The 27,391-nt window shown below is 39.5% G+C and overlaps 2 protein-coding genes across 3 annotated transcripts; one reads left to right on the plus strand and one right to left on the minus strand.

Annotated features, from left to right (window-relative positions):
- The first annotated feature begins 309 nt into the window (after positions 1-309).
- Positions 310-6,928, plus strand: ASPA (aspartoacylase). The gene is made up of 6 exons (XM_009094789.4): positions 310-704; positions 2,549-2,744; positions 3,899-3,992; positions 4,399-4,506; positions 5,072-5,181; positions 5,707-6,928. Exons 1-6 carry the CDS (start codon positions 478-480, stop codon positions 5,917-5,919), a joined length of 948 nt encoding a protein of 315 aa, XP_009093037.1. The 5' UTR covers positions 310-477; the 3' UTR covers positions 5,920-6,928.
- On the minus strand, positions 6,920-26,290 carry TRPV3 (transient receptor potential cation channel subfamily V member 3). Of its 2 annotated transcripts, none has more exons than XM_018919464.3 (18): positions 26,013-26,290; positions 22,087-22,209; positions 19,584-19,688; positions 17,954-18,040; positions 16,938-17,095; positions 15,917-16,093; positions 15,591-15,731; positions 15,126-15,406; positions 14,327-14,503; positions 13,687-13,845; positions 13,154-13,255; positions 12,555-12,628; positions 11,792-11,957; positions 11,249-11,315; positions 10,662-10,933; positions 10,152-10,264; positions 9,479-9,549; positions 6,920-7,751 (listed from the first exon to the last, which is right to left on the minus strand). In XM_018919464.3, the coding sequence occupies exons 2-18, from the start codon at positions 22,203-22,205 to the stop codon at positions 7,702-7,704; spliced, it is 2,319 nt and encodes a 772-aa protein (XP_018775009.1). In that variant the 5' UTR covers positions 22,206-22,209; positions 26,013-26,290; the 3' UTR covers positions 6,920-7,701. The 2 variants fall into 2 exon arrangements, with proteins under 2 accessions (XP_018775009.1, XP_030088144.1); XM_030232284.2 differs by having other exon boundaries at positions 6,920-9,013.
- Between the last annotated feature and the right edge of the window lie 1,101 nt (positions 26,291-27,391).

The raw sequence follows: 27,391 nt of genomic DNA on the forward strand, positions 1-27,391 counted from the left end.
ATTGTGTGCTGGACTAGAGCCAAGATATTATTCTGATTTTGCTGATTTTGCTCTCTTTAAATCATTCTGCCCTTATATAATACTTATGTAACTCCAAACATACATGAGAATACCTGTTACACCTATTTGCAGTGCACAAATGCCTGATATTTAAGTGTAAAAACAGTGTTTTCCACTGGTCATTAGCACAGGATTTCCCTATAGATCATACATTATAAAGACTGCCCAGAGTTAACTTTTGGACTGTGGAACAGTGCCATTAACAGCCTCGGAGATGTTACTAAATACAGAAACTGAAGGGGAGGCTCCTTGGGGAGGGAGGTTGGAAAATCCCGCCTCAAAACTGAGTTGAGAACTGTTGGGAGAAATCCACTCACTTTCTTTTGCATCTGACCTAACCAGAAGAAAGACTCTCCTACTGGAAAGAATTTGTTTTATTTTTTTTCCCCCCCTCAGAGAGAAAAGTTTTCCTGGAGCATGAGCTCCCCGTGTGCTCGGGTGAGACGGGTCGGGCTCTTCGGGGGCACTCACGGCAATGAATTATCGGGGGTGCTGCTGGTCAGGCACTGGCAGCAGGATGGAGCTGAGATCCAGAGAGCAGGAGTGCAGGTGAAACCATTCCTCACCAACCCCAGGGCTGTGGAGAGGTGCACCAGGTACATTGACTGTGATCTCAACCGAGTTTTTGACCCTGAGAGCCTTGGGTAAGAGCAGTTGTTCTTTCTGTTGTTCTCTTTTTTCTGGGTTTTAAAATTCTTTCCTGATTAAAATGTTGAACGCAAGTTCCCCTACTACTTTAACAGTGCAGTCACATAACTGAAATTACTGACCTTTAACCCAAAAAAGAACAAATTGCATGTGTTAACAGTCTCACTTCTATTGCTGGTAGAATCAGTCTCAAACCAACCCATTATCTTAAACATAATTTTAAATTAGCATTAGATGAGCTGCATGTGTGTGAATTGGAGTACCACTGTTCTGAGTCAGTCATCATTTCTCATGTCTTGTGCAATTCAGTTTGGGAGCTCTTCTGAATACAGTTAGACTTCCAAGAGATAGCAGATAAAAGCAATTAAACATGGACATCTGAGTATCTGAAAGATTGGCACAGAAATCAGAGAAGTGTGTTTAATTCCAGTTATGTACAGCAAAAGGTGAAAACTTGAAATTAGAAAAACTTGAAGCTAGAAGCAATCTATTCTAAGGCAAAAGCATAGCCAGAAACCTGAATAATTTAACTGACTCATTATTTTAAAAGAAATACTGTCTATAATTACTGTAAAGCAGGAACTGATTTTACATTTTTAATAGGATTTGATGTTTCTGTACTTTTGAGTCATCTATTCCAGAGGTGTACTTTGCTGTATAAACATTCTTAGGATAGTTGCTCACTAGGTTATTGTGCTTCAGAAAAGTTTTAATGGCAAAGGTGAATATCACAGAAAGGAATACTTACTGTATATATTTTGCAGGCAGTTATTCTTACCCTACACTTCTTTCCATCTGGCTTTTCATCTTAGAATTTTGTTGTTGATTATTACATCTAAGATAAGCAGATGTTAGCACATAAGTATTGAGGCCATTCTTATAATTGTTTATTTTGGAAAAACATACCAAAAAAAGAGGTAGCTTTGTTTGGTTTCAGCTGCTTTGAACACAGAACACTTGAAAAAAACACCAGATTAAGACACCTGCAGGTTTCCTTCATATTTAGCCACTATTTCTCAGTAAATAATATGAATTTGCCTGGTTCTATTTCAGCACTACTGAGTGTTTGAAGTACCTGACCCTGGTCCCTTAAGTGTGGAACTTTCAAAATCATAAATTATTTCAACAAAATAAGAAAAAGGAGAGTGAAATCTTGATGCTACTGAAATCAATCCTGTAAATCTCATTGGCTTCAATAAAAAGTATTAATTAAGAATTTTATGTGAAGAAATATTGAATTTCAAAGGCAGAGCTAAAGAATAGAAAGGTGGATTATTTGATACACAGAGTCTCCTGAAATTACAAGGATTAAAACTTTGGAGGAACAGATTTGAAGTAGCAAAATCTTCACTGAGCTTTAAGGACCCTAAAGGAATAGATTGTAAAAGTCTGGTCAGATCATGAGAAGACAAGAAATAGAACAGGTTAGGAAAAGCCTTGAGGGTGATGTCCAAGGCAGAACTTCATGGACTGATGTTTGAATGTGGTCTCCAGCAGGAGGGGGATCCAGTCTTGGAAGTGCTCTATGTTGTTGCTAAATTTTTAGTTAATTATGCATAGGGGGAAATTTTGGGATGTAAGAAGAAATAGTTTCCAGGAAAATTTTGATTAAATAATTCTAATACCCTTCTGCACAAGACACAGAATAATAAAACAATTACTAGACAATCCTACTTGACTTCTTCAACAAATTCAGCCAATTTTAAGTTTGGTAATTAAACAGGTGATTTCAACTCCAGTCAATTTTGGATTTAAAGTGAAAAGAAAAGGCTAATACATATTTTGTTGACTGTAAAGCCATGGAATGAGCTCACTAATTTCTTTGTGCTGATATTAACAGCAGGCCAGTGGTGGAAGATATTCCATATGAAGTGAGGAGGGCTCAGGAAATCAATCATATATTTGGTCCCAAAGGTAGTGATGCTGCCTATGACCTTATTTTTGACCTTCACAACACCACTTCTAACATGGGTGGTACCATTATTCTTGAAAACTCCAGGGATGACTTTACAATTCAAATGGTTCATTATATCAAGGTAAAACTAATTTAAGTGAACTCTTAAAATACCTTATTAGATGTAATGTTGTATTACTATATATTAGTTTGTAGTTTCTTTAAATATGCTATTTTTTCTTCTGCAAAACTGTTTAAAATATTTAATTACTCATAGGATGATTTTTTTTTAATCAGAGGCAACTATTAATTTGATTATAATATCAGGTAATTCAGATTTAAACTCATCATATCTTCATGTATTAAAATGAGCATTATTAAGACTAATGGGCAAAGAGGAATACTTAGAATAACATCTATGAAAATTAATGCAATTTAATCTGCTTTCACACTGATCTGTCAGGAACTTGGATAAATTTGGGTTATACATGCTAAATAGTTAAACATTAATTTCATTAAATAAAGAGATGTAACAAATAATGGAAATAAGTAATGACAATGCTCCCTTTATCAGTGATGTGTCTTTAGAAGCTGTTTGGTTCTGCTGTTCCTGAAGCTGATAAGTTTTGGTAGAGTGAGGTTTGCAGAAGTGATGCTTTAAGCATAATTTGCTTGAATTCTGGTGGCCTGGACAGTGACTGATGGAATCCAGGCTGGGCCAATGGTGTGGGATTTTAATTTTGTTTTTTCCCTTAGAAATAAGGTCTTTTCAAAGTTTGTTTTTCTTATCACATGTATTCTTTTAAAATGCTTTTAAAAATACACAAAGATCTAAAAAGCTTTTGGAAAAAAATATATGAAGAGTAATGGTGGGCAGGCATCAAGGAAGAAGTCTCAAGTAGCAAAAATGCCAATAAAGAAGATTAAAATGAGGCTTAATTCACATAAGAGAACTGGAGTCTAACCCCAAATTAAATAGTTGAAATCTGCTTTATGGTGTTTCAGTTCTCCCTTTTGGAACCATGATGAGGAGATTTTTTTTCTCTGCTGGCAGTTCCAGACTAGAACTGTGCTCAGTTCTGGTTCAGCAGAGCTGCCTGGCATCACTTAATGGGACAGACACCAACAAACACAGCTTTGTGCATTTTCTAAAGATGTCCTACTTCCTCGAGGGCCCTGAAATAAAGGCAACATACTGAAGACATTGTGTAAATCACTTCTGCATCAGTAACCTTTTGTGGCACAACATTTGAAACCGTTTTGCATGACAAAGGTGTTTTTAAACCACCTCCACAGAACGCTTTGGCTCCAGAACCTTGTCCTGCTCTGCTGATTGAACATCCCAGCCTGAAATATGCAACAACCCGGTCTGTGGCAAAACATCCCGTTGGTAAATATCAAACCTAAAGGCTCTTTCAACCCAGCAGCAATGATTTGGAAATAGGGCTGTTCTCAGGTGTGTTCAGTGCCTTTGCAGAGTGCTCTGAGCACCAGGAGCTGCTTGTTTGGCAATATTTACCAAAATGAATGGATGTGATCATCCATTCTTCTGAAGAGCTCTGATTTACACATTCATTGCATAACAGAAATCCTTAAACTGAATTAACCCACTTTTTGCAGCAAACATTTATAATATATGACAAGGACTTGCTTGCCTTAAAAACCCTCTTAATTCTGTGCCTTACTCTCCGTCTTAAGCATTAAATGCTGAGGCAGCAGATATTTATTTTTGCTCTGCATGTGATGTGTGATGGTGACATGAAGTGACATTAATGATCTGCCTGATCTCCAAACAGGTGTCGAGGTGGGGCCCCAGCCACAGGGTGTTGCTAGAGCTGATGTTTTGGACAAAATGAGGAAGATTGTCAAACATGGCCTTGATTTTGTGCAACTTTTTAATGAAGGTAATGAGAGGTTACAGCATCCTGTGTCATGTCAGTGGCCTATTTAAGGAGAATACTTTAAAAATGACACTTTACAGTTAAACAGATAAAAGGTTAGAATAGGGGGGAGAATTAAAAAAAATTAAAAGTCAGACCTGTGCACTACCTAAAATACACTCTGAAAATAAATGTTTTTAATTATTTCAGAGTATATTTTGTCAGTAGGTTGGGGTTTTTTTTTGAAATAGAAAATAAGTTATGCATGTCAGAATTTTTATTATTGTGCTGGAATAGTAAAGATTAAATAGCACTGATAGCATTCTGTGCTGTGCAACACTAGCAAACAGACCTTTCATTGGTTTGCCCATCTACAAAATAGGTCTTTTTAAGTGAAAAGTAACATTTCAGTAGCAAATTTAGACTTGAACTTCATATGCCCCAATACATGACTGGACCATCTTTCTACAACTTGGCTTTGAGGGGACAACCTGATGATTTGAGCCATTCTGCAGAGAATAAATAATGCAATGTTCTTTTTAACAGGCAGTTTTTCATCTTGACATTAAATTACATTTCTTCTTTCTAGGCAAGGAATTTCCACCATGCACAATTGAGGTTTTTAAAATAATGGAGAAAGTAGATTATCCTAGGAATAAGAATGGGGAAATTATTGCAATAATTCATCCTAAACTACAGGTAAATTCTAGAATAGTTTCCTTTTGTGACATTTTCTACTTATTCCTGTGTTGCTTCTGCTACATTGTTGTATATTTTAGTAATAAATATTTAAAATGCCAATATTGCCAAAGGATTTTATTGACTATTTTAGACCTCCCCTAGGGTTAAGTTCTCTCATTAAGGTCATATATTCATTATTTCAGGAACTGCCTTGGGAATCACTGAATCTAAAATCACTACAAAGAAAAAGCCAATAGGATAGCATATTTTAACATGTAAACCTAATTTTTAATTCTAAAATGAGTGTCTGTTTTCAATTTTCAATCAATTGTGAGCATCTGCAGGTTCCTTCTAGTTCACTTTACCAGTGAATTCTGAAAATGAGGGCCAGACACACAAAATGAGGTATTAAGATTAAACAATTAGTTTAAAAGCTTTTGCCATAAACTGCAGAAATTTTCATAATTAACATTAACTCAAGAATCACATAAAATATACAAAAACCTGAAAGTAAATAGATTCTATTTATTTTCTTTCCCTAAGGATCAAGACTGGCAGCCACTGAAGAATGGTGATCCTCAATTTTTGACTCTTGATGGAGAAGTAATTCCATATCAGGGGGACTGTACAGTCTATCCAACATTTATTAATGAAGCTGCATATTATGAAAAGAAACAAGCTTTTGTAAAAACAGAGAAAATCAAACTCTCTGCAAAACACCTCAGGTTGTCAGTCTCAGAGCAGAGCACTTCTTAAGAGCTTTTTCCTTATAAAAAGTGGGTTTCCTTGTGAAGTCCAGGGTCATTCAGTAGTAACTTCTGGGCTACATAAATGCAGAATCTAATTTTAAGTTGTAATTTAATTAACCTTGCTGAGCACTTTGAGATCTATTTTCATAATGCTGATTATGACTCTGTTTATTGTTCTGATAGACTCCTATAGATGCAAAGAATTTATAAATATTTTTGTGAAGTTTTTATGAAGAAGCTCATCCACAGTACAACATTATATACAACATTTACAGCTTTTCTACTTCCTACCCCAAACCTCAATAACCAACACTTTTTACAATGGGTTAATCCTTTAAATTAATTCCTCAGGTAAACACACAAAATGTGAGACAAAGGAGAAGCTGGGCAGAGAGAAACAGGGGGAGGGTGTGTATAATAAATGATATTATCTGCATATGTAATTGACCCCCACTGTGCTGAAGTGGAAGCTTTGGGGTTTATTTTGTTTTTATACTTACAAACATAAAAATAAGCTAAAACCAGGATTTCAGAGAAATACACTCTAAAAAGCTTTACATTTCACTTTAGTGTATTTCACAGTTAATTCAATCTGCTTCTGATTTAAGGCAAGATCTAGGCAGTTATTCTGCTTTTGATAAAGAGCAGTGCATAAACCATACCTGAGTATTCCAGAATGGAAATTAAGAAGAATTCCATATGGGGAGACTTGTTCTGTATCTGTAGGGACAAAGCCTGTCATAACATCTTAAAAAGAGAAAAAAAATGGGGGTTTAATTAATTTTCTAAAGTTGCTTTTTACATATTTGACAAGTAGGCAATAAACATTAAGAATTTTGCATAAGACACATTAATTATTTTCTGAAAGAATAATTATCCAGATAACTCCTATATTCTACCTTTGAAAAGTGATGTCATCCTCATTTACTACTAAATTTAAAGGATTTGTTCCTTGCCTTTGTGTAACTCCTATGGCAATAAAATTAAAAAAAGCAAAGGACAGAATGTTGATTGAATGATAAGTTTTATTTCCTTAATTTAAATAAACATAGTATAAAAAGCACAGAATTACCTGCTCTGGTCATTATTCAGAGGATCTGGAGACAGCACATGGTTGGTGTGAGGTGGCCAAGCTCTGTGGCCACACAAGGAGGGATTTCCTCACTGAGAGCTCTCAAGAGCAGCCCCCAGCTGGTTCCTGAGTTCACCCACAGGTTTTGTGCCTGGGCAGGGGCACAGCACATTCTTGTAGGGATTTTTGTGTTTCTTGTAGGGTTTTTTGTAGGGATTTTTGTGCTTTTTTCACAGCCCAGAGCAGCCTCAGCACAGTGCAAAGGCCTCGTTGTGTTTCCAGTGGCCTCACGGCCCAGCCTGGTTCCTGAGTGTGTGTGAAGAGGTATTTTTCTTTTCCCTTTGTACAAAAACTGGCACAGAAAGGATCCAAGCAGAGCTGAGCATTCCTGAGGCAATGTCCCTTCCTTGGCAGCCTTGGTGCAAAATCAACAATCAAAGATTCCGAGACCACAGGAACTTTTCTTCTCATCCTCCATCTCCCACTGAGAAAGCCAAGCAGAGCTGGGGTGTGACGAGGTCTGTGGGGACACAAATGTCCTTCCCCTCCAATTCCTGTGCCCAGAACACAGCCCAAGGCTCCTGTGGATCCCATCCATCCCTGCAGGCTGGGCTGCAGTCTCAGGGCACGGTGTCTCTCAGGGCAGGTTGGGCAGCAGGACCCACGCTCCCCATCCCTGTAAATATTTTGCATTATCCTTCCCACTGCAGGCTTCCCTCATGCTCTCTTCTGTCTTAAGAAAGTCTTTTGGATCATTTTGCCCACAGCTGCAAAATCCAATGCAATTCTTATTATCATTCAAACACAGAACTGAGTTCCCCTGAGTCTCACCTAAAATAGCACCTTTAAAACAGGCACCACATGAATAATTCTGATGAAAAGCCATGACACTGGAGATACATGTTAATTGAAATTTAAAAGCACACAGAACAAATGTTTCTCCTTATATATATACACAAATAAAATAGAAAACTAAAAATATAATTCATAGTACTTGGTCATCACAGGTAATTAAATTAGAGCTACAGAAATGCATTACAAAGTCCTCTGAATAAAAAATAAAGTCTGGAATTGCATTGCATTGAACTAATTTTGTTTCACCTGGGGAAGAAATTGACTTCTGATTTTTCTGAAGTGGTTAAATGCAAGAATTAATTCAGAAGAACTTCCAGTGTGGTAACTCTTTATGTAGGAAGATGCAACAGCATGGAAAAGCCAAGGATGAAAAGTAATGTTGTGACTGGAGCAAAAATTCTCCATCAGGAATTCTATTTCTGCCCTTTTATTTCATGGGGAGGCACAGACACACAGTAATAAATAAACAGCACTAAACTCCAGTTACACCCTGGGAACTGCACAGAGGAAAACAGATCAGGCAAAGCCACTGGGATCTGATTTTCCAGCTTATGGGACCAAGCCCCCAGTAACACTGACAGTCAATGCAAAAGCTGCAAATGTACCCAGAACCTTGTGACTTCAAAATGACATACTTCATTTAGTCATCTTCAGAACTGAAATGCTTTGCTTTGCTCCACAACAAGAACTTTTTTGTTTCAGTGTACAAAAAGAGTTTCTCATGAGTTAGGGATTCCAAACACCAGCAGATTGGGATCACCATGACCTTAACATTCAACAAAAGGAAGAAATATCTCACATTTGACCTTTTTTACCCTGGTAAACATCTCAAGCCAAGTTTGAGGAGCATCAGGCAAACTCGGACAGCAACAGTTTGAGAGGCTGAGAACTGACTCAGTGAAATAATCCCATTTATTTCAGCTCAGCTGCTCTGAATAAATGGGTGCAAGCCATCAGACTGTGGCACTGAAAGTTTGTGTTCCAGCTGGCTACAGCTGTCCAAAACAGCCACAAAGCTTTCAGCATCCACTGCTGATGCTTTTAACCTTCAGAAGAGCCACACGTCAAGCCCAGCACAACTAAACAGAGGTTTCAGGCAAATCATCCATTTCTTCAAACGTATTCAGGGTGTTTTTGCTATTAGTTCTTGAATTATCTTGAATTTTGCTTGGATCTGCAAAAAAATGCATTGTAAACAAAATAGGATATGGTAGAAACTGTATAGGCAAGATCAGAGTTTTGCACCTTTCTTTATTTCTTGTTAAAAACATGTATTTATTTAAACAGCAAGCTCTCAGTTTGCTACCATATCTCCTACAGAAATTTTTCACCCCAGAAGGAGAAAAATTTCTCCATTTCCCCAGGACATTCCTGCCCTGGCAGAAGATGGATGCCTTGGATTTCCTAGCCAATATTTATGTCACCCAATATATATGTTACAAAACTTGTTCGTCACCAACCCTCTCTCCAAGCCTTTAAAAGTAATTTAACACCACTGCCATATTAACCATTAGTTTCTCTAACAATAATGTGTGGTTTAATGTAAGAGTTTATATTTTTAAAGGTATAAAACTGGATCAAAAAGCATTTCTAAGAAGAAAAGATTCTGCAAATAGGGTGTCATCAAATTCCACAGTACCTGTTGGCCCTGGATCTTCATTAATAAATGAAACATGGGTTTTCCACTCGGTCCATTTCACTTCATTAATCCTGTTTACATTGCACATAAATTGTGTTATCACCATGAATTATCCCCCAGCTACATCCCTGACCTTCCCCCTTCATTCCTTCTTGGGATTGTCACACTTGACCCCCTGCTTTGCTGGCACTAAAGCCTGAATGTCTTTTGCACTATATGAAGGTGAGAATAATTCCAAGACTACTTCATCATTTCACACATTGTTAGTACAGCCTTGAAATATTTAAGTATTTTTCATTAAACAGCACAGTTCTTTAATATGGTAATCATCAATTACCAATCAACTTAACTGTGATTGCTTTTAAGCTGACATTCAAAGGAGATTATGATAAAGTGACATTTACTGCAAACAGATTTGATGCTTCTACAGTCAAAACATATGAAGATGAAAATCTTTTTTCTTACCAAAAGATTGCCTACATAAAAATTTATACATTTTTCCTACTTAAACAACTGGTTACAACTGAAAAAAACACCCAAATTATATTTTTGTATACTTAGCATAATTTGTAGAGATAATAGAAATATTTCAAAGAGGATTATGAGGAGAAATAACCTTGAAGCAGCATAAAGAGAATAAAATTGATAGCACATGATCCCAGCTTTGCTTTACCTTAAACACACCCTGGTGTCATTTTCAGCCACTTTACACCGTTCTCCCAGCTGGAATTTTTTCCTCAGGCATTTTGGTAAGAATTTTTCAAATTCCAAAATAGTCCTGGCTCTCTATTGGCAGTAAATAGTAAAATCAGATTGGTTAGCCATGGTCTGATTTCACAGTGTGCAGTTTGCTGTTTGTAACAGGTCAAGACTCCCCACAGCCAACACCAAAATCACTGATAATTTGTGCAAATAGGGATTCAGATTCCTGGAAAAATAGTGAAACACATCATTCTGTGACATATCCAGGGGAATGAAAGTCATGACAGTGCATGGGTTGGAAATCTAAACCATGATATCACCTTTAGGATTGTTATTTCCAAAGTTCCTACAATTCTCTAATACTGGAATTAGTTATGTCTATTGTTCTTGCAAAAACCAAATGAGGATTATCTTTAACACTTCACCTGCTGTGTCAGCATGAGGGTTTTAGCCCAGGCACCTCCCAAATTCCCAAACAAACCTGGAGTTTCCAGATGTGCTCACTCTCCTTAGAAATATCCTCCACAGTTTCTCCCATTAATGCAATCAGCATGTTCAAGAGAAGAACAAAAGTCAGCACAACGAAAGTTATGAGGAGCAGGAGGAACAGGACAGGGTATTTGGAGTTCTGCTGGATCTCCAGGTCACCCAGCCCCAGGGTGAGCTTGAACAGATCCATCAGGACAGGCCCCAGGCTGCTGTTGGAGTGGCATTCCCCACCCTCCTGGCACGTCTCAATCAGGGCAGCCAGAGCTGAGAAGAAAGCACAAGGAAGTTTCAGCCCCAGTCATTATTTAGGAATACAAGGTCTTTTATCTCAAAGAGTTCAAACTGCTGAAGAGAGCCAGAGCTGCCCAGCCACACAGAGCAGCCAGCTGACAGCTCCAGGAGGCAGAAGGAGCCCACTTCCAAATGAGATTCCAGGGATTTGAGACCAAGGCAAATCTATTCACACCTAAACTTAACATCCAGAAGAAACCCCAGCATGAGCTCTCATGCAAACAGGATTCTTATTCATAAAATTTTTACCCACAGAGAGCATCAGTGCTTTTCTCCAGTAATATTTACCTACACCAAATCCCAGCAGAAACACGATGTACACAACTAAAAACTTGATCACATCTTGCAGGATGACCTGAAAATGGAACAAGACAGTTGACAGAAATTAAAATTCAGAACTAGCTTTGTGCTTTTGAATTCTGCAGGGATACAGGGGAGGCACACACTGAAGCATCAGACTGCTCTCCTTGAGCAAACAAACCCAAAGGTCTGATTTTTTTATCTCAAGCCTGCTGTGCTCTCTGAGAGTGACTAATTCTGTACAATACAGACATTGCAGATTATGATGCTATTAAATTGCAGAACTACATTAGCTGGAAAAACACAAGCTACTTATATATTTAATGTAATAAAAATGTCAATATTAAGGTACAAACTAGTTCCTGCTGTTTAAGAAGAACAAATTTTGTGTTCTGCAGAAATAATGCATAAAAACTGGAGATGAGGCATTTCAAAATGAACTGAAAAATACACATAATTGCTAAATATACTTGATTTGGATTGTAGAACAATAGAGTATCATCAGGCAGGGAAAAGAAAAGAAAAACTTGCCTTTTGAATCATCACACTGTAAATGCCCATGGACTGGAAACCTCTGGTGAAATAGAGCATATTGGCCCAGCCAAGGGCCATTGCCAAAACAAGACACACCAGGTGTTCTTTGTAGGAAAACAAGTACAAAAAGACAGAGAAGATCACAAGCAAAGCTTGTATAAAACTGTTAAAAAACAAACATATATGTAAAAGAGAAATTACTAGCACAAAACCAACAACAGAATGGCAAAATATGAAAACAAGATTTCTTTGCTCTTTAGGCTTAATTTGTAGTTTCATGCTGCTTTCTTATTCTCCCCATGAAATTGGTATTATAGTTTAATGATAAAATAGGTCAGTGCAAGCAGCATAAGTATATTAACATATAAGGATTATATTTATTAAACTTAATTTAGGTAAACTGTTCTCCCCAAAACAGCTGCTCAATGCAGATATTGCTGACAGAATTGTTAGAATCCTTACAGTATCTCAGAAGCCATTTAATTGCAGCTTTAGCTTAATGAACTGATAGAATCATTACAGATTTTCCACTGGCAGGTGGGAAAAATCCTCTCCATGCACATCAGCCCTGGTATTGTCACTGACAGTGCAGCCAAGAGTTTGTGTTACAAAAAAGCTGCAGGCAAACTTGCACCCATCCCTCTGAAACTGATAATTTTGAGGGGGAAAAGTGAATATCTGCTACAGGAGCATTCTCTGTGACCACGAGATAGAGAATTTTATATATAGTAGAAAAAAATATATATATACACAGACTTACAATGCAAAGTGGAACCAGGCATCAGAGAGAATGGACTGCAGGTCTGAGGGCCTGAGCAGGAAGATGGCCACACTCTGTGCAGGCAGAAACAGAAAATGCAGGCATGGTGAAGAGAAAAGAGACCTCAACTTCTGTTTTTCAAAATAATTTAACTGGTGTTCCAAACTAATCCATCTGCTGATAAGACATTGTAACTTCTAGAATTAATTTTTCATAGGGCTATAAATTCAGAGGTTAAAATTCTGTTATCTCTGGCACAACTTAAGTTACTGTTTTTAATTACTTACATGGCAAAGTTATACCATGGGATTTTTTTTTCATTAGAGCTTGTAATTCTTTTTTCCTTAAAGCCAATAATTTGACAATACTGATATTATACAAATATCAGATCTCTGCATTGACAATTTGAAAAGCAAGCATCCTTATGTTTGTTTCACAGTTGTAATTAAATACATACCCAGGGTCCTTCTGAATGTGTCAGTGATTTACACACAAAGGCACTCCATGGGAATTGCCAATATCAGCAGCATATTTATAAATTTAGGGAAGTTCTTTACAAATTAGCTGTATATTTGTTACTAAAAAAAATAAAATCTTACCTCTTTTATGGCTAAAAATATTGCTCCTAACATAACCATCACCTGTCCTGACAACTGCAGCCACCCCACTCCTCGGGTCAGAGCCAGTGGATAAGGAGGAGCCTGCAGAACAAATGCAGAAGGAAAATCTCAGTTCCATCCCTGAAGGGTGAAAGGCAAAGCAAGAGAAACCCTCCCACCTGTAACTCTCTGAGTTCACAATTTCTCCCCTTCCAGGGAGAATTTTCTTGATGTATTTATACAATCAACCTCCTAAGAGTGATGTTTGAAATATCAGAAGTTTCTTTCTTAAAGGAAAACCAAAATATCCTCTTCCCTTCAGAAATTTCAGTCTTTGTGTCATTTATTTGTATTTTAGATCACTTTCACAAAATGCAAATCTGGTGCTCCCACACTGATGTGGGGATGTGGTGTCTCCATACCCAGATATTCCAATAGCTGGTCTTGTTTTAGCATTTTAAACACAATTCAGGAAATGCTATTATTGCTTTTTAAGTCAGTAAAATTCAGTGAGGTTCAGCTGCTGTACTCACTTCATTTTCATTAGGCCTGTGGTAGGAGACCAATGTTAATGTCACATTGTACAGGAAATAAAAGCAGCAGGACATGAAGAACATGTGCCTTGCAAACTTCTTCCATTTCATCCTCAGCAGTGAGTTCAGAGGCTCCAAAGTCAGCATTTCATGACGATTCTGAGGAGGAAAATAAATAAATAAATAAAATATTTCATCTTGCTGCCTGTAAGAAAACTGAATTTTAGGTGTGAATTTTGTGGATTTCATTCCATGCTATCCTGGCTAGAAACACCTCTGTGCTCAGGGATGTGCCAGACCTCCCTGGGATGGAAAAGACACTCCCAAAATAACTAACCTGTGTGGCAGGAGCTGAATGCAGATTTGCTTACAGCTGACATTATGCAGCAGCATAAAATTTGTCTTGCTCCTGATACAAAAACTGAGAACCAAAAATTACTGTTCACAAGTAATTCAGTTGTTTGCAAGGCTGACAGTTCTAATATGGGGATACTGCTAGAAAAAAAATTATATTTTAATATATATTATAATAATTCCTTATTATATTATTAGTATATATTTTATACTTTAATAACTTATTGTAATATTATTATATTTTAATAATATAAATTTAAATTTTATATAAAAATATACAGCTTACCCCAATATTTGTATTGTAGACAATGATTTCCAGCACTGAGTTGTCAGCAGTGGTGTCCAGCTCTGTCAGGTCATACAGAGAAGATTGAACAGGACCATAAGCCCAGTCTGTGAATTTTCTTGACAGGCTCCTGTTTGGCTTCTCTCTGATCTCTCTGCTCAGGATGTACTTCAGAATCTAAAACATGAACAGATCATTTGTCAGCAGCTGTGCTGCTCAGGGAAAGGAGGAACACATGAATACACTTGCCCAAACTCCCACCTTTTAGCTGCAACATTTTGCACAGTTGTTCAATTTAATGTATTTGTAATTTTGTTATTCAGTGAGGGGTGCTGGAGGTGAAAAACCTCTAAGAAATAAGTTCAGTGTTTTTAATGCCTTCAGATTTTCTGTCAGATTTTTTACTAAAGGATGAAAGCACAATTATCCATGTGTTCATTTATGCTTTTCTTGAACTTAATTCCTTTCTAAACCATCCCAGTGCCAATTCTTTACACTGCAGTTGATTTATGCAAACCAAACTCTACAGCAGTACAACAGAGCAGTTCTAGTGAGATTTCTGAAATTGTTTGGTGGTAAATGCAGAATTTCAGTACAACAGAAGGCTGGTTCTAAACAGCTTGTGTAGTTTGTACAGAGGGAGGGAGTTACAGAGAAACCCTGAAGCATTAAAACAACACTGCAATGGAAATATTTGTGTTTTGAACAAAATTAGCTCACTAATACTGATACAAAACAGCCTGGAAAGAGATGTGTCAGAGCACAAGTGTCTCTTAGATGCTGCTGAAATCACACCCACCTCTAATTTCCCAGTTTTTGCAGCCAATTGCAGCGGTGTCAAACCCTCCTTATTCTTGGTTGTTTCCAGATTTCTGTCTTTACTTTTCAGCAGGATCATGTCATACATTCTGATCACAAAGTCATTCTGTGTTTTGGAGTCCTCTGCCACAGTCACTAATGCATGCAGGATGTTGTTTCCTCTGGAATCCTGAGAGGAAATATTGGTCCTGGCATTGTCCATTAACAGCTCAATTATGTCTGGCTGGTTGGTACATGCTGCCAAAGCCAGAGCAGTCTCACCTACAGAGTCACAAAATGCAACAATGGTCATGGTTTATTTCATCAGAATAGAAAATATTGTGTTAACCATCTAAATATATGAAAGCACATTTATATATTGATTGTACTGGATTAAGCTCTTGTTTTATGGAAGTTTTGGGTATTTCTTGTTAACTTTTCCAGAAATATCTCAAATTCCACTTACCAAAATAAAAGCCTTCGTGCTTGTGTTTGGGATTAAAGAAAATACCCTGGGCATGAGCATTGACATCAGCTCCTTTCTCTATGAGGCTCTGGGTGATTTCATACTGTCTCCTCTCAATGGCAATGTTTAGAGCTGTCTGGCCTGAAAAAGCAGACACAAGAATTTAGAGCTGAGCCTCTCAAGAACACTCTGAAACATTAATGATGTTTCACAAAAAATGGCAGCAGTGACAATGAATAAAAGTTGGTTCAAGGGATTTAAACCATTATTATTTTATAGAGGTTATGTTTAACCATATACCTGAAACTGCTATGAGATGGCAATACCTTTATATGCCTCTTCTGTGTATGCTGCATTGATAAATCTCTCCAAAATGTCATTTTCCTCTGCAAAGGACAGGAGCATGTTCACTATCTCATTTGTGTTCTGGTTGATGTTCAGCAGAGCTTTCATCAGACAAGTTTTGCCAGTGTCTGAAGCTGTGAACTTCTTCATCAGGTAATCTACAAGAGTGAATTTTGAGATTAGATCATTGTTATTTATTAAACTTCTGCTCATTAGGGGTGAAACCTGAGGGATATAGATGAACACAAACTATTTGCCAAACCATTACTCCATCCTGTTCACTTTGTTCTTGAGCACCAAGGCAACCTTGGTTTTCCTGTTGGACATCCTGGTGCCATAACTCCCAAATTCCCAGGGAAATAAAGACAACTCACAGGGAAATAAGGACCATTCCCAGGGAAATAAGGACCATTCCCAGGGAAATAAGGACCATTCCCAGGTTTAGGCTGCCCCTGAGCCGGCCAGAAGAGCTGGCAGCCCTTCCCTGATGCCTTGTGAAGGCAGACCTAGAACAGAGGCTAGATGGAGCTAAAGAATAAAGCAGGGATTTATTAAAAGGATCTCCTCAATGGATCCACCTTGGGCAGCATAAAAGCCCAGCCAGGGCTGGACCCAAGATGAACCAAAATAGTCACAAAATGAACCCAAGATGAACCAAAATGGGCCCAAAATGCAAGACCGGTCAGGGGTCTCTCACTTTTATAAGTTCTGCTCCATTTGCATATTGGAATTCATTGTCCAATTACAGCTTTAGGTTATGAACTCTCATCCTTCTTGTATTTCTCTCTTCAGCCCACATTGTTTGTGCTCCTGGGCCTGAGATCTGGATCATTTGTCCTTGGTCCCCAGCTAGAGAAGGATTTGTTTTGTCTCCCTGCTCTGTGAAGAGAGCTCACCACCCCCTAATACAAAGCTCAGAACTACACACTAAAGCAGTAGAGAATCTAAAAAATACAAAAATCTCCCAGCTGAGGCATCAGCCTGGGTGCCTGCAGGGCTCACCTGGCACGGGCAGGGAGGTGCAGGCACCCGAGCGCTCCCTGAGCTCGGCCAGCAGCCGCTGCAGCTCCTCCACGTTCCCCTCGGACACTGCCCGGAACAGGTTCCTCTTCAGCTTCTTCCTGGCACTCCTCAGCTCAGGCCCTTGGCATGTGGTAGCACTGAATTGTAAGAAATCATCATGAAATTGCTGGTGTGATTTATGCTGGTTTATGTTATTTTTTTAAGAAGAGTAAAACCAAATACAATTGGTGGCCCCAGACTAGATGAACTCGCCCCACTGCCATGTGAGGTTAAGATCTCTCCTGCTCTCACAGCAGAAGAGAGATCTTAACCTCACATCTTACACAACTTTCTGATCATCCTCTATTCACGAAACAGCTGCTGCAATTTATGCTGGTTTATTTTATTTTTAAGAAGAGTAAAACCAAATAGAGTTGTTGGCCCCAGACTGGATGAACTTGCCCCGCTGCCATGGACAGCTCAGAACAATTCTCACATTGCTCATTTGCACTAAGTGGGCTGTTGAGAGGCTGCTTTATCATAAACAGCACATTTTTCAAGTGTTTTATGTTTTATTCAGTTTATCCATTTTTCTAGAATGAAGGCTAAGGATCACTTCTTTGCTCTGCCTCAGTGCTGAGGTTACCTGGTGCTGCTCTCACAGCAGAAGAGAGATCTTAACCTCACATCTTACACAACTTTCTGATCATCCTTTATTCTGGAAAAAGAATGATTTCATATTTCCCCCAAGCAGAAACACTCCATGCCTAGGTGTGGTGTGTGGGTCCTGTGTTGCCATCTAAAAAACCCATTTTATATAAAGAATCCTCACACTAAATATGAAAATTGAGAGATTAGAGTTGTTTACTTTGACATTTAATTATTGAAGGATCAGAAAGGCATGCACACACATGACCTTTTTTTTTAAAACATGGCAGGAAAAACAGGTAATATCTACCCTACCACAGATTAAATAAATTGAAAATGTGCTGAGAAATATTTGTGTCCCCACTCACCCACAGCTGTCCACGTTAGGGCTGTATTCAGTGGCATCATCCTGAAGAGACTGGGGGGAATCCATGTCTTCCCCATTTGCAGATGCACTGCAGAGAGAGAAAAGCAAATGTGCCAAGATATTAGCAGGTATTTTGGCATATTGCATAAAAAACCAGTCAATGGTAGGTTAGAGTATCTGCACTAGAGCTTAAATTAGTCCAATTTGACATTGGCCTTTTAATTCTATCATTTTATCTCCCACATGGATTTTTAAGTGAGTGATAAAAATGAAGAGACTCACAGGATTTTATTATATTTTTAAAAAGACCACATTAGGAAAGCAATCTGCTTTGTGTTTTATTATTTTCACTACAGATCCTGAAACCGTGGGAACTTTTTTCTTTTTTTTCCTTTTTAATGATCACTGCTTTTTATGCATCACCCTGAATGCTTGAAGCCTGCATTCTCCCTTTTCACATGCTTAATTTGTCATCTGGCACAAAACAAGTGCTAAATCAGTAGCAGTGAGGGGGTTGCAAGCCCACAATGAAAGATTTACCTAAAGATTTACTACACAGAACACTGGAGGCAATTCAGGAGTGTTTTGTGGCTGACTTGAATGAAAGAAATTGAGGACTGGGCCCTAAATAGATGTGTAGGTGATATATTTAAAAGATTTTCAATGGCATTGATATTTTGTAATTGCTGTACATAATTTCCACACAGTCCTAAAAGCAGATCTGACTGATAAAAATGAAGATAAATGAGTTTCTTACTTGTATTTTTGTTTTCTCTAAGGTTCAGATTGGATGAACTAACTCAGGTTAATAATTTAGGGAACCTGAGCTATTAATTATTGGCAAAAGAGATGCATGCACAGCACTGCTCTGCAGGTATTCCCTTGTCTTTGAAATAAATCTGGGAGCTCTGAGTCCATTCCCAGTCCATCTGTCTCCTCTGCAGAAAGTTGAGTAATGTGGTGACAAAGCACATGAGCAGGTCACTTCCTGAATGACAGGGGGAAATTTGGACACCTCTCCTCTGAAACCAAAATCAGCCTGTCAGCCAATTCCTAAAAGCTGACCAGGCATCCTCAGCCACAAAAACCTTTGGCCATTCTGGGCTTGTGCCTGGTTTGTGACATATTTCCCTTATTCATAATTATTGGTTGTTAGCACCCCACACATTTTTTTATAAATTAAATGTATTCTTCCCAGTCATAATTTTTCTCTATTCATTCAGCATAAATGGCTGCTTTAAATATTTCAGATTCAGCATTTCCACGTTTGATTGTTAATGAGCAATAGAGGGAAGACGTCAGCAGCCAGCTGGGAACAGCTAAATTAGGCTGTGGTCTTCACACAGCAGAAAACACCCAATGAGAGCATGGAGTTTGTTCTAATAAGAGGCTAAGATTACAAAAAAAAATCCAGATTTTAAATTTATTCAGATCTGAAGCCTGATTTATTCCATAGAAACAGCAATAGATAAAACCAAAGATAAATCTCCAGTGAAGTTCTGTCTTTGAAGTGACCAAAAGCTGTAAAAAGTCATGTGAAATCCTGGCAGTGAGGCCCAAGGAGAATTGAGGGGAAGGTGCTGGAAGAAAATAGATATATTTGCAGCAGGACCATTGCATCTGGAACTTACCAGGGGCGAATATTGGAATCCATGGGCTTGGAAAACACAGGGGGAGAGGTGTTATTGGGACTGGCATTGCTTTCAAAACCATCAATCTCCAGGAAAAAGTGGGAACTGTAGAAGACAGTGCATTTAAAGAAATATCAGTGATGAAAGGCAAGCCCAACCATAAACCAAGAAAAGCACTACCAAGGGCAAGCTTGATAATTTATCTCTCCTGGCATTAAAGCTGAGCTGGAGCTGAGGCTTATCTGCTTTCCCTGAGGGATCCCAGCCTGTGCCCAGCTCTTCCAGGCTGGCAGATGGGCAAAATTCCCAAGGTATTTTTGGAACACATGGTATCAGATCCTGACATGTGTGAGCAGCAATCTCTAAACCAGCCTTGCACCCAGTTCCTGATACTGCCCAGCCACACAAAAGTTATTTTTTTAGTCCCAGTCCCTGCTCTTCCAGCCAGGAAGATCCATCTTGATGGATCACTTCAAACAGTGATAGTGATTAAATCAGAAAGTTTGAAATGTCACACATTGAGTGACATCAGGCATTTCCACCAGCCAGGGCTGAATGTGTTCCCTTGCCTGCAGGACATTTAATTGTTTTCCCTATAAATAATTATATAAATATTTATAGTGAAAAGAAATAAAATTTGGAACAACACAGACAAAGTGATACGAAAAGAAAGATTTCACCTTTTAAAAGGCTGCAGAGTTGAGAGGCAAAAATCAATGGCTTGGTTTTACTGGCTCTCAATAAAACATTGCTACAGCTGCCACAGACTGAGGAGTTTCAGGGCTGGATGCAGCAACTCCCACAGGGGCTGTTGTTCAGAAACTGCCTTACATCTCTAAAATGTTGCAGTAGTCACCTGAAAAACCTTTCCAATTTATGGGTTTGTCCATAGGGTATTTCTTATCTAACTGCACTTCCAACAAGATTTTTTGGGGAAGATGAAGTAGTTGCATTGATGGTTAAATGCAAAAGAAAAAAAAAAAATCTTATTTAAAATGGTATTATTAGAACACCAGTGAATAATCTGCTGATATTTGCTGAAACCAGCAGTTCATCTCTTTTTGCAATGGCTCAATGATCCAGGTGTTCATTCTGGCATCCAACAGCTGTGCAGGAGCTGGGGAGGGAACCCTGCTCTTGGGGGTGACAGCTCTCACCTCTCCTGGCTTGGGGGTCCCTGGGCATGTCATGGGAGGGAAATGACAGCCCAAAGCCACTGTGCAAAGCAGGGTGCTATTGAATAGCCAGGTGCTGACGTGGCTGGCTGCTCTGCCCACAGCCATCAGCAGCTCTGGCAGCCTCCTCCCCACCCTCCCCTCGCATTTCCTGTGCTTAATTCCAGCCCCAGAGCACCCCAATTCCAGGGGCTTCCTGCAGGGAATGCCACTGTCTGTCAGAAAGTGAATATTGAGAGTGAGAAATGCCACCCTGGGAGTGCAGCAGCTCTGCTGGGGCAGGGGAGGGAGAGTTTTGAAGGAACAGCATGGAGCAGTGTTGGAACATATAATTAACAGAATATGCTAAAGTCCTCATTAAAATCCACGTGATGTGGGTGCTGTGTGTTGCAGGAATGCTGTCAGCCACACCCTGATCTCGGGCTTTAGAGGTGGGAAAAACCCCAGGGTTCCTGTTCCTGAGGCCACAAGGAGTGAGATTGGGGTTCAGTAACTGAGGGCTTGGCTTTGGCAATGCTCCTGTCACTCCTCAATCTGCCAGGGAATTGCCCCTTTTTGAAGTGCTGGGTGGATCATGAGCTGTTCAGACACTTTGTCTCCCCCCATATGCCACCAAAGAGCTTCTCTTCTTAAATTTAATGACAAAAAGAGAAATTGGACCACCCAGGCAGTGGATCTCAAATAACTAATGGCACCATGCCTGTGAAAAGTGGTGATTATTGGGAATTATAAATGTCAGAACAGCCACAATTGGCCATGCCTTCAGAATTTCAGAAATTGCCATAATAACCAGTAATTATTCAGAATGAAAAGTTTATGAATGAAAATTCATCCTCACTCTACAGTAACTTAGTTGACTCCATAGTGTCAGGCAGGAATTACAGCTCATATTTCCCCATTCATATTAAATACAAACCCTCAATCCCTTTATTAATTCTCTAATATCAATTATGAATGAAAGTGAATATTTTATAAAACTGCAAAAAGTCTCATTAACCAGACTAATGAAAAAGAGAGTGAATTTAGGTTTCTATTTGTGATAGGATTTTTCAAACCTCCTGCTCTCCCTGCCCTCTGCCTCTCCATAACCTCACATGGAAATGTGACAGATTAAGTTTGAAATGCTCCCTTTTTTCAGGCTAGCATCTCTTACATAAAACCTGGTGTGATCTCTTAAAAAGATCACTTTATACCAAACATTAACCATCATTAGATCAGATTCTTGTTAGGTTACACAGAACAAAGGTGTTGGTGCTGTTTCAGTGCAAAAATCCCCCAAAGGAGATAAAGTAGGGAGTTTTAGTGGTGTGGGCTGAGCTGAGTCCTACCTTTTCTTGGTGGGAGTGCCTTCAGTCACCTTTTTCTCTTGCTGGTTTGCAGGGGGATTTCCAGGTGGGTTTGTTTTCTTGCCCATTAGTGGAACAATTTCGTTGTTATCTTTAATCATGTTTCTGCAGTAGAGAAACATCAGTTACTTGACTCCTGTTCCTTTGAAGGAAGTGTGGTGACCAGATTACCTGTTTACAGTTTCTTCATGTGTAAACACACAAATATTGATTCTTTTCCCCCCCAAGTTTCTCATTTTTCAGCCGTTAAGGACACACCTCCACCATTTCATGTGTCAAATCTGGAAGGTTCCACACATGACTCATTAAATTTCAGTCTATGACAAGTGCCATTAAAAGTGGTACCAGGAGAACCATAAATTCCTGTGCCTAAATTAAACTGAAGGGAGCCTGTCAGTCCCAGTGACAGTGTGTGTTATTTACAGAAAAAGAGAGATGACTTTTATAAGTAGCCTTAAAATTGGGCATCTTTTCAGTTATCTAAGCAGTCTGCTCTTGACCAAGATAATTTCAGAAAAGTGGTAAATCCCAGGAAAATCTGAAAACAGATAAGGGAAGGTTCCAGATGTAAAAAGAACAAAGAAAAATCCCTGAAAGTTTTCACTGCATTGGAACAGCAGAAGCAGCAGACTGAAAATGATGCCCAAGGTGAGCTCAGCCAAATTATCACATGGATAACATCCAGGATTTGTGTCCTGGTGATTTCCCAACATTTCCTGAGGAAAAAGAAAAAACCCCATGACTCTGGGGGAGGGAATGACCACCAGCACATGACACAAAAGGATCTTGATGCAGTTACCTGCCTAGGAACACCCACAGCATGAATTCTGTGAGGAATAATGAATAACTATCTCCCTGTTTCTCAATCTAGTACTCAAGGGCATCATTTTGAATGGCCCAGGATAATTTGAAAGCAAGAAGGTGAATTCAGGATACATTAAAATTCACTGAAGGTACACCCAGGAAGATTTATGAGGTCAGGGATCCATTCCCAAGGAAAATCAGGGGAGTGGCCTCCATACCCAAGGACAAATGGTAAAAATAATTTGCCTGCAAAGTTTGAACAAAATCAACCACACATTTCCCCCCTCCTACTCCACTTTCCTTGATGTGACAAATGTACACACACAAATTTTCTGCTCCTGCCACAGTGCTGTCAGTGTGCCTTAGCACCAGGATCCCTTCATTCTGGGAGTATCAAGATACAGAAAGCAGATTGTTCAGAGTGTTTGAAAAGACATGACACCTGGTGTGAGAGAGGAGCCAAGAATATCAAATACACTGCTATTGGAGTGAAAGTCTATTAATGCATAAACAACAAATGTTTAATTATGGCAATTTTCAATCCCAAGTACAGAGAGCTGAGAATTTGCAGGGTCCAAACACTCCCAAGTGCAGCTGTAATCTCTTGGCACTCTGTGGAATAGGAACTTGAAATATTGGAAAGGACTCCTTACCTTCCAAAGGCTGGCTGAAGAAACAGGCATGAAAATAATTTTTTATTGTGTTTTCTACCATTGGCAGGTGTGTTCACACTAGGAAACATTCCTAGCTTGGATGAATTCCCTAAGAATTCATGTCACAGCTTTCATAGAAATAATTTATAAAGGGAAAAATATTTTTACTTGCATACAAAGTACACCACAGCTTCTAGCAAATGCAGAGAAGAGCTGAATTTGGAGATGACAGAGGGGAGATGGGAAGAGGGAGTTTGTCTGGAAATGCCACTCACATAGTCCCCAGGACATGTTGTGTCACTGAACACACTGATAAACATTTAGTCTAAACACAGCTAAAACAAATGACTGTTGTCCTGCTTAGTTCATAAATAATTCTGCTATTTACTTCTCACCAAGTACTTATAGAATACACAGCAGAGTGTGGGCAAAGACATAGGAAGAGGCAAATGGAATTCTTAACATAAATCAAATAAAGGGGACCATGGTAGGGATGGACCATAAATAGCCTTATAAAAGAAGTGATTTTAAAAGAGGAGAATAGTTGGGAACAGATTTTAAAAGTCCAAAAGCCAACAAAAGGAGTTGCCAAGTTGAGAAGGGCTCAGCTGGATGGGGTGTGAAGTCAGAGGGGTGAGAGAGTAGAATGAAGAGCTGGAGGAATCAAGATCAAGTTCAATTCCTAAATTCCTCTTGTTCGTGAGTGATGCTGGAGCTGCTCAGAGATGGCAACGCCTCCCTGCAAGGGCAGCAGCTCCAAGCCCCATTTGCAGTCAGTTTTCAGCACAGAGATTTTAGCAGTGACTCGAGAACAGGCTGCACCTCTGAGGAGAGGTGGGAAATAACCAAACATAGCCCTGGAGTTGTGTTGGATGATGAAGGACTGCTGAAGCACCAGTGATGTAAGGAAGCAGTTTGGGAAGGAAAAAGAGGACAGATTTCCTTAAGTACAGAGGGACTACACTTTCAAAGGCACAGAGATGTGACTGTATCCCAGCCAAAAAGTTTATTTAAAAGGAGATTTTAATCAGCCTGCCCAAGTAAATAACTGCAGGCACCAGAGCAGAAGTACCTTGTACAGTGCTGAGGCAGCGTCTGCCTCGTTTTTAATCACAATTAATTGTGTGCTGAAATGAAAACTAAGCTGGGCTCTCAGCAGCAGCTTCCAGTGCACTATCATTTTCTGTAATCTCTGACAGAAAAAGAAAAATAGTGCAGCAGCCTGAAAAGTGTCAGATCTAAGCAGTGTAGCTTATGCAACCTGATACAGAGGGTTGGCTTTGGTTGTAACTATTTTCTACTCCCATTATCTCCCTAAGTGTCACTTCCAGGCCACCAGAGAAGTGGCTTATTTGAAGTGGCCAGCAAGACAAAACCCCTGCATTGATTTATAGTATCAAGAATTACTTTGAAAGGCATCTGAGGAGTTGGTATCTGACCTCCAGTGTGCTGGGGGTAAGAAAAGTGAATTCGTCTGTGATGGTGAATGGCATTCTGCCATTGCTACACATTATCACAGACTCACCTTCTGCTTATCTGAGAACAAGAAGAATCACACATATCTGTACCTTTATAGCTCAGTAACATTTATAGGACGTGGCTAAAGAGAGAATCCTACAAATCAGAAGAAACACTCAGCTGTGATGTTGTGGCACAAAGGTCCCCCCTTCCCTGGGGGCAGAGGAGGGGAAGTGACTTCCAAGAGCTTTTCATTCACAGGCTGCTCAGAGCAGACCAGGGCACTTCCCAGCACCTACAAACTAATTCTTACTGGCCCATAAAAAATGAATCCCCTCCCCAAGAGAAAAGCTGATAAAACTTCATTCTGACTTTTCTGCATTATTTATGAGTCAAATCAGCAGAAAGTTACACTTTGTAGGAAGAGCTTCATATTCCTGTAAAGTTTTTAAACTTCTGAGGGGCATTCATAGACTTCAGGTGCTACTAAGAAAGCTCTTCTTGGTGAGAAATTTTCACTTTCCTATGAAGGTTTTTCCTAACAGAAATTTTTTAACAGTTCTGAAAAGCAACATTTTTCCCTGAGGAAAAGTGATTTGAGATTATTTACCTGCCTATTTCTGAATTAAAAAAAAAAAGGGAGGGTGGTTTCTTAGTTGAAATAACTTATTCTATACCTTATATTTGCCTTTCAGTAGTCACTCTAGTAGCCAAAAGTTTTGCTAGAAGATGATGAATGTATTAAAGTTCTGATATTTTATTCTGGATCCCCTTGGCACAGGACTTAGGAAGTGCAACAGTGACAAACACAAATTAAATCAGGCCTGTCCTTCTTCACTCCTGAATGCCCAAGGAAATAGCCCAGCTCAGGAGAGCCATTTACAGACTAGAAGAACAGATAGAAGCACGACAGGAACACACTCTCAGTGTGAAGGATGGGTTCCACCTCTGTCTCTGGAAGATTTCACCCCCAAACAGCCCCAGAGCACTCACCCTGCTCACAGCACCTCCATGTCGGCGTGGACGGATCCAAGCGGCGAAAACCAAGGCAAGGCCCCACTGACAACATCCAAAACTCATCTGCCAAAGGAGCAAAACCACACTCAGGCTCCAGACTACCCCAAAAACACAAGAGCACCCTGCTCCAGGCATCTGGTGTGCTCAGCTGGGGAGCAGAGCCGGGGCAACGCTGAGGAACCGCGGCCGCGCCGAGTTTGCTCCATCTGAAATTAGGGAGCAGGGAGAAACTGGCCAGGCAACAACTCCTGACTTCAGAGCTGCTAAAGTGGGATGACACACAGGCAGTAATTACACACTGCAGTGTTACTAAACCTGAGTTGTTCACAGGTGACTTCATGGCAGCAGTGGAGTATCTCAGGTGATTGCTGCTCTGCTGTTTGCAAAGGAAAATGGTTGTGCAGCTGCATTTGGGTTGTAAATGACACCTTTATGTCATGCTCAGTTTATTACAAAGCATGGACCTACACAGGAGGCAGAAAGCAAAAACAAGGAAATGATCCTAAGTGCTCCAGCAAGCAAAAAGTTTTGCTATTACTTCAAAATTTTACAAACTATGTTAGAAAATTTTGTAATTGCCCAGAGCTGTCAAGGAAAACGTGCTGGGTGGGTTTAATTTTTTTCTTACCTGTAAAAGTTTTTAATGAATTTGTCCCCACAGGAGCTGTGGGAACACAACCAGTTGGGTTTCACATCCCTGTGACAGGATGGCTTTTCTCAGCTTTTCTACTTTGGAGCTGTTGAGCAATGGTGAATGCAGAATTCTGGCCTGGGACATAGCAGAAGAGTGACCATGAGTTCCTCTGCTCTTTTTATAGAATCTTTGCATTGTCACCAGAAATAGGATGTGAAAAACTCCTATGTCTTTGCAGTCAGACCTGCAAGGTGTATTCACAGCTGCTGGTCTTGAGTTAATTATTAGATAGGAGTTTAAGAATAACTATGTAGGCAGCAAAACAGGAATCTTTTTTCAGCTGTAGACAAGGGCAAAAAAAAGTCAAGTTTGGGTGGTGTTTTTTGGTAGGAGGTAGGTCAAAATTTGGAAGTAAAACAAAAATACCTTTGGATACTACAACACAGACATTTAATCCAAAGACTATGGCATTAAAATATATCTACAAACTTAAGGTAAGCTCCTCCTGATCATAAATTATCTTTAAAACCAGGTCTGCTGGGTGTTACATTTGCCTCAGACCTTGTGTGAAATGCCAGGAGCACTGCACAACTCCTGCTCATGAATCAGCTCCCAGGAGCTGCGTGGGGAAAGGGGCTGTGCCTGGGCTGGTTGGCTTTGGCACCAGGGATCCCTTGGCTTGGAGGGGCTGAGCACACATCCAGCTCTGCCTGACAAATTC

This window comes from Serinus canaria, chromosome 19, assembly GCF_022539315.1.
Source record: "Serinus canaria isolate serCan28SL12 chromosome 19, serCan2020, whole genome shotgun sequence".
NCBI classification, from domain to species: domain Eukaryota; kingdom Metazoa; phylum Chordata; class Aves; order Passeriformes; family Fringillidae; genus Serinus; species Serinus canaria.

Bases quoted from the DNA above. Each gene is read 5' to 3' on its own strand.
- ASPA (XM_009094789.4), top strand. From the start codon at position 478: ATGAGCTCCCCGTGTGCTCGGGTGAGACGGGTCGGGCTCTTCGGGGGC. The intron at 4,507-5,071 runs GTAATGAGAGGT...TCTTCTTTCTAG, and splicing joins TGTGCAACTTTTTAATGAAG to GCAAGGAATTTCCACCATGC. The intron at 5,182-5,706 runs GTAAATTCTAGA...TCTTTCCCTAAG, and splicing joins TAATTCATCCTAAACTACAG to GATCAAGACTGGCAGCCACT.
- TRPV3 (XM_030232284.2), bottom strand. From the start codon at position 22,205: ATGATTAAAGATAACAACGAAATTGTTCCACTAATGGGCAAGAAAACA. The intron at 12,629-13,153 runs GTAAGATTTTAT...CTGCCTGCACAG, and splicing joins TATTTTTAGCCATAAAAGAG to AGTGTGGCCATCTTCCTGCT. The intron at 11,958-12,554 runs GTAAGTCTGTGT...GTTTTTTAACAG, and splicing joins GCCTGGTTCCACTTTGCATT to TTTTATACAAGCTTTGCTTG.